The sequence below is a fragment of the Pteropus vampyrus genome, unplaced genomic scaffold, assembly GCF_000151845.1.
Source record: "Pteropus vampyrus isolate Shadow unplaced genomic scaffold, Pvam_2.0 Scaffold230, whole genome shotgun sequence".
Lineage (NCBI taxonomy): Eukaryota > Metazoa > Chordata > Mammalia > Chiroptera > Pteropodidae > Pteropus > Pteropus vampyrus.
The window spans coordinates 1263211-1268169 of record NW_011889011.1 but is presented as its reverse complement, the minus strand read 5'-3'; the positions used below and the strand labels follow the sequence as shown (position 1 = coordinate 1268169).

The 4959-nt window shown below is 43.9% G+C and overlaps 1 protein-coding gene across 1 annotated transcript in view; it reads right to left on the bottom strand.

The window, feature by feature from the left end:
* The window catches only part of PRKN (parkin RBR E3 ubiquitin protein ligase), an 899371-nt gene that overhangs the window by 170141 nt on the left and 724271 nt on the right, over window positions 1–4959 (bottom strand). Inside the window, exon 9 of the mRNA XM_011373769.1 lies at window positions 1614–1763. Coding sequence (XP_011372071.1) covers window positions 1614–1763 — 150 coding nt within the window. The remainder of the gene's footprint in view (window positions 1–1613; window positions 1764–4959) is intronic.

The window sequence follows — 4959 nt, the reverse complement described above, 5'->3', positions numbered from 1 at the left end:
CCTCTAAAAACAACAAAAGAGAACAACTCAAAATGTAATGAAACTCATTACCTAGACTTTCCAAAGGACAAAGCAACCGCCTAAAGATAGCTATCTTCCTTTAGGTAAAGTTTGCCCCAAACTCTCTTAACTCAAAGATATTAGCAACTCAATTCGTTTCCAATGTAATTTTCCACGATTTGAAGTTTAAATATATATATCACATTGTGTAAAGAAAGAAAGAAAAAGGTGTTCAGAATTTTAAAATTATATAAACCCTTCAGAGTTCATTAAAATAAGGTGAACAACCGAATGCAGAAGATTGGCCAATGAAAACTCCCCACCTCATAAATAAAGATCTTCAAATGCGGCTTTGGAGAACGCAACCACAGTGAGCAATTAGCAGGCAGAAGCGTATAATTCAGCCACCTGTTAAAAACCACTGAAGCTCATTTTGAAAGAGAACGTTCACCAACATTCCGGGCCCGGCAGGCGGCGGCCTGTGCAGGCCACACGTGCCGACGCAGGTTATGCTGTAAATGAGGATGAGGACAGCCAGAAAGTGTAGCTTGATTCCCATGATTTCTAAGGCTAGCAAACATGCCTTGACTGTCCATTCTAAGCCAGTCATGGTGATGAATCTAGGGGTATTTCCTTCCACTTAGGCATCATACCACCTCATTATTTTTCAACTCCCACCCCCTCTAGTTTGTCACTCTGCTCAGGCTTGCTGAGCCCACCACACGACAGATAGAAAGCTTCACAAAGGGTGACGGATGCTCACTGATGCACAGGCGACTCGCCGTGCTCACAAACACCAGGCCCAGGTGACACGCCTCTGCCATCAGCACACCTTTCGCAAAGCCCCGCATCAAAGACACGTTTTCCCATCAACATTCGATAGCGTTTTATAAGCACGTGCACTTTCTTCCATTTCTGGCCTGCATGAAATTTAATATCAGGATTATTATCCATTTGTCATTTCAATCTATCACTCGGCAAGCCTTTCTGCCTTTGAATTGCGCGTCCCTCACCATTTCGCCGTCAGCTTGCGGCCATAGATTCATTCAAGAAGCCGTCCGGGTCACAGTGGCTGACCTCTCTGAACAAACATTTTCCGTGTTTCTTCTTCTGCTTCCCTAAGAGGCGCCATTAGTTTTGCTCATCTCCACTGAACATGATTTTTACGACACAGCAACATTTCAAGTTTTCCACATTAATCTTCGTTTCACTTCTCGAAATACTTAGGCAGACAGCATTGCTAAGACATCACTGATGGGGACTTCCCTTTCTCTTTCACTGCTGTCCACTCAGAGCCAACTCTAAAGAAATCAGGTGTTTCTGCTCTGAACAGCTGAACGCTGGAAGAAAAGTCTAAAAGGCTGGCCTAATAATTCCTAGTGTCTTAGCGTAAACACTGAGACACGCAGTGAAGGCACAGAAATCTGTCTGTCTGTCTGTCACACCTACAATCTTAAATAAAAATTTTTAAATCTATTTTCTTATCCATGAGTTCAAAGATGTCTGAGACCAAACGGGAAACGAAAATAAAACACGTGTATAATCCTAGCCAATTTGCCAAAGCAAACACACACACGTACAGAATCGACACCCAGGGGTGCCGTGGTACTCACCCCGCAGCCCAGGCCGTCGCCCCCTTCACAAGTGACTTTCCTCTGTTGGGGCTCGGGCAGCAGCCCGGCCCCGCAGCCAGGCCGGGGGCACAGCACGCCCCCCATCTGCAGCACGCACTCCTCGGCGCCGTACTGCTGGTACCGGTTGTACTGCGAAAGGGAAAGCGAGCTTTTAAAATGGTAACGTCAAGTCTGCGGCCGCGCCGCCCTGAACGCGCGCCATCCTGGCTGGGCTCGGAAGCTCAGCAGGGGCGGGCCTGCTTAGTCCTTGGATGGGAGACCACCTAGGAAGACCGGGTGCCATAGGCAAAAAAAAAAAAAAATAAAAAAATAAGGGATTGTAAGCTGACAAGGTCCTTGCGATCTATGAGGTCGACCAAGGGTTGCCTCGCCTAAAATAGTAACATATCTGCTAAGATGTGCAGCCCAAACGTCCACAGTTGGTGGTGTGTGGGTTGTCTTGTTCATCTGTCTTAGTGAAAAAATGAGGCCGGGTGGATAAGTTCCGGTCTAGCACCCAGGAAGTCTCCCAATTCCACGGGCGAGACAGACAAGCGAGTTATTTATCCTTTGTATTTCTACAAATCTGTCCCCCCCCGCCGCACCAAATAGATTTTTCCAAAGTTTTTTTTTTTTTTTTTAAATACTTGTTCCACCAACTTTATTTAATAGTCTTAATTCATACAGCTTTTAGGGAACGTACCAATATTTCAAGTTATAGACACTCATCATGATTCATTAACAATCTCATCAAGTAGGATATTTTCATGCTTTTCTTCAGGAGCCTGTAGGTTTTTAAAACCATTTTGAAGATAGGTCCCAATATTCCACCCCGCAGTAACTGTTAGCAGCCCACACGATATCACTGAGCATATGTGGCTTGATGAAGAAGAGACTAATGCTAAAAAGGAAAAATTGCCTTTCACTATCATTCTTCTTCTTAAGGCACGATTTCTTCTGTCTCTGACTTTTGTTCTTTGCTGCCACTGTTTGGCTCACTTCCCTTAAATGGTTTCCCCAGCCTGCAGAATAAAACCCAGACTCCATGCTACCGTTTTCGAGGTCTTCCTGGTTGCAGCCCTGAGTTACTGCTTCTGCATTATTCGATCATATTCTCCTCTAACCGAGGATCAAGTCGAATGGATTAGCGCCGCTATTAGTTAATTGATGCAACATTTATTGAAAGCCACTCCGTGCCAGAACAGTACTTATAGGTGCTGAGGATACAGCAGTGAACACAACAGAGATCTCCGCTCCCATCCATGAGACTATAACAATAAATACCGAAAGGTAACTGTATAGTGTTTCAGATGGTGACGTGTGGGAGGGAGAAAGAAAAAACAGCCGAGACAGATTCCAGGGAAGATGGGGATTACGATTTCAAATAGGTGATTAGGGAATAGGGGATGCATTATAAAGAAGGTACATTTAAGCGAACATCTGAAAGAGATTAGGAAAGCAAGCATGTGGCCACCTGGAGGGATAAGCTTTCCCAGCCAGAGAGACAGCACTAGAAAGGTCCAGAGGCCAAAACCCGCTGGGTGCATTTAAGGTGCATCAAAGAGGCTTGTGCAGCAGAGGCAGAGCAGCGGGTGGGGAAGTAATAGAAAATGAAGCCAGAGAGTTAGTGGGTACCTAGGATGCAGAGGCCGCCGAAGGCCATTTTAAGAGCTCTGGCTGTTATTCTGACAGATATGGGGACCACTGGAGACATTTGAGCTGTGGAGTGACACACTTTGACTAATCTTTTTAAGACAGCCATCTGGCTGATATGTTCAGAATAGGCTCTTGGGGATGAGGAAAAAAGCAGGAAGCAGAGAGGTAGGTAGAACGTTATTTCAGCAATCTGCCTGAGAGATGGCAGTGTCTTGAACCCGGAAGCCGGTGTCTGAGTTCAGGATGTATTTTTAAGGTAGAAATGACAACATTTTTAGGCTTATTGCATACGTGGTATGAAAAAAAACTTGTCAAGCACGAGTGTAATGTTTTTCCTTGAGAAAATGAAATGGGGAGAGGTAGAGGGGAGGAGATGGGGGGAGAGAGAGAGAATATTATTGAGCTGGAAAGATTTGCAAGAAGAAAGTTGTGTGTGTTTATTTAGGAAGTTGGAGGAAAAAATCATTATTTTTATGGTGCTCATATGCAGTTTGATGGCGTGTCACACAGCTAAGTCGAAATGCTGAGTAGCTAGTGGGATACATGGGTTTGGAGTTTAGGTGAAAGGTGTGGGTTTGAAGTCACACGTGCATGCAGAGCTGGGAGGGGATGGGTGAGCATCAGGCCTACTATCCATTTTCTTATTTTTCTGGCCCCAGGAAAGAAAGAAAGATAACTTGGTCCCATTCCCTTGTAAACATGCTAACGGTACCTTCATACAACAGCATTTACTAGAAAAGAGTTCTTATCTATGGAATATTTAGCAGGACATACTTGGTCTGTGATGGCCTATGATAAACAAACGAGATATGTGAATTTATAGGAAAAGGCTCTCTGAAAACTGTCATGAGCTAGGCAATTATCAAGGGATAAAAATGAAGATATCTTACCAAGTGGTGCATGAGGAGACAGTGTATATAACAGAGATTTCACATGAGTGATCATTTTGTGAACTTCTCAGAGGTCTTATTTCTTAAATCTTGCCTGGAGTACAACCCGATATGCCAAGAAAGGATCTGGGAGCCGCGTTAAGTGACAGAGGAGGAGATGGCTGTTTGTGCTGGATGCGTTCACGAAGCTGAAGAGGGGGCGACCCCAGATCTCACTGCACGCTCTCCGCGCGGCCCGCTCCCCTTGCCTGTACTCGTAGCTCCCGAATTCAGCGCGCCTCGTCCACAGTTGGTACCCAATAAATAGTTGTAGAATGGATTAATGAAATCTTACTCCATTAAGTGTCAATTAATTAAAGAATTCTAATAAAATAATCGGTGGCATTGGCGGTTGATAACAGAGTGATGTAGGATGGTTTTACCTACATAAACTGTTTTTCTATTTTAAATAAATTGCTCTTAAGTAATTGGCTATCTGCTGATTTGGTGATAGATTGTTTACCTATTTAATTTAGCTAAGCAATTTTACTACTATGACAATAGCTTTTTATCTAGGAAGACGTTGACCTAATGGACAAAGTCCCATCACACTGCAGAAATTCTTGCTGACTGCATCTGTGGTGGTCTCAAATACTGATGGAGCATGCAAGTCCACGTTCCTCCTTCCGTTCACTAGCTAAAGAATTTATAAGAAAGGGCCTCGTTATATTCATTCTATTTATGATACATTCAGGAGCATCTGAACATATAATTCCCTTTCTAAAGGAAGACAAATATTTTAACTTATATGCCTGGTAATT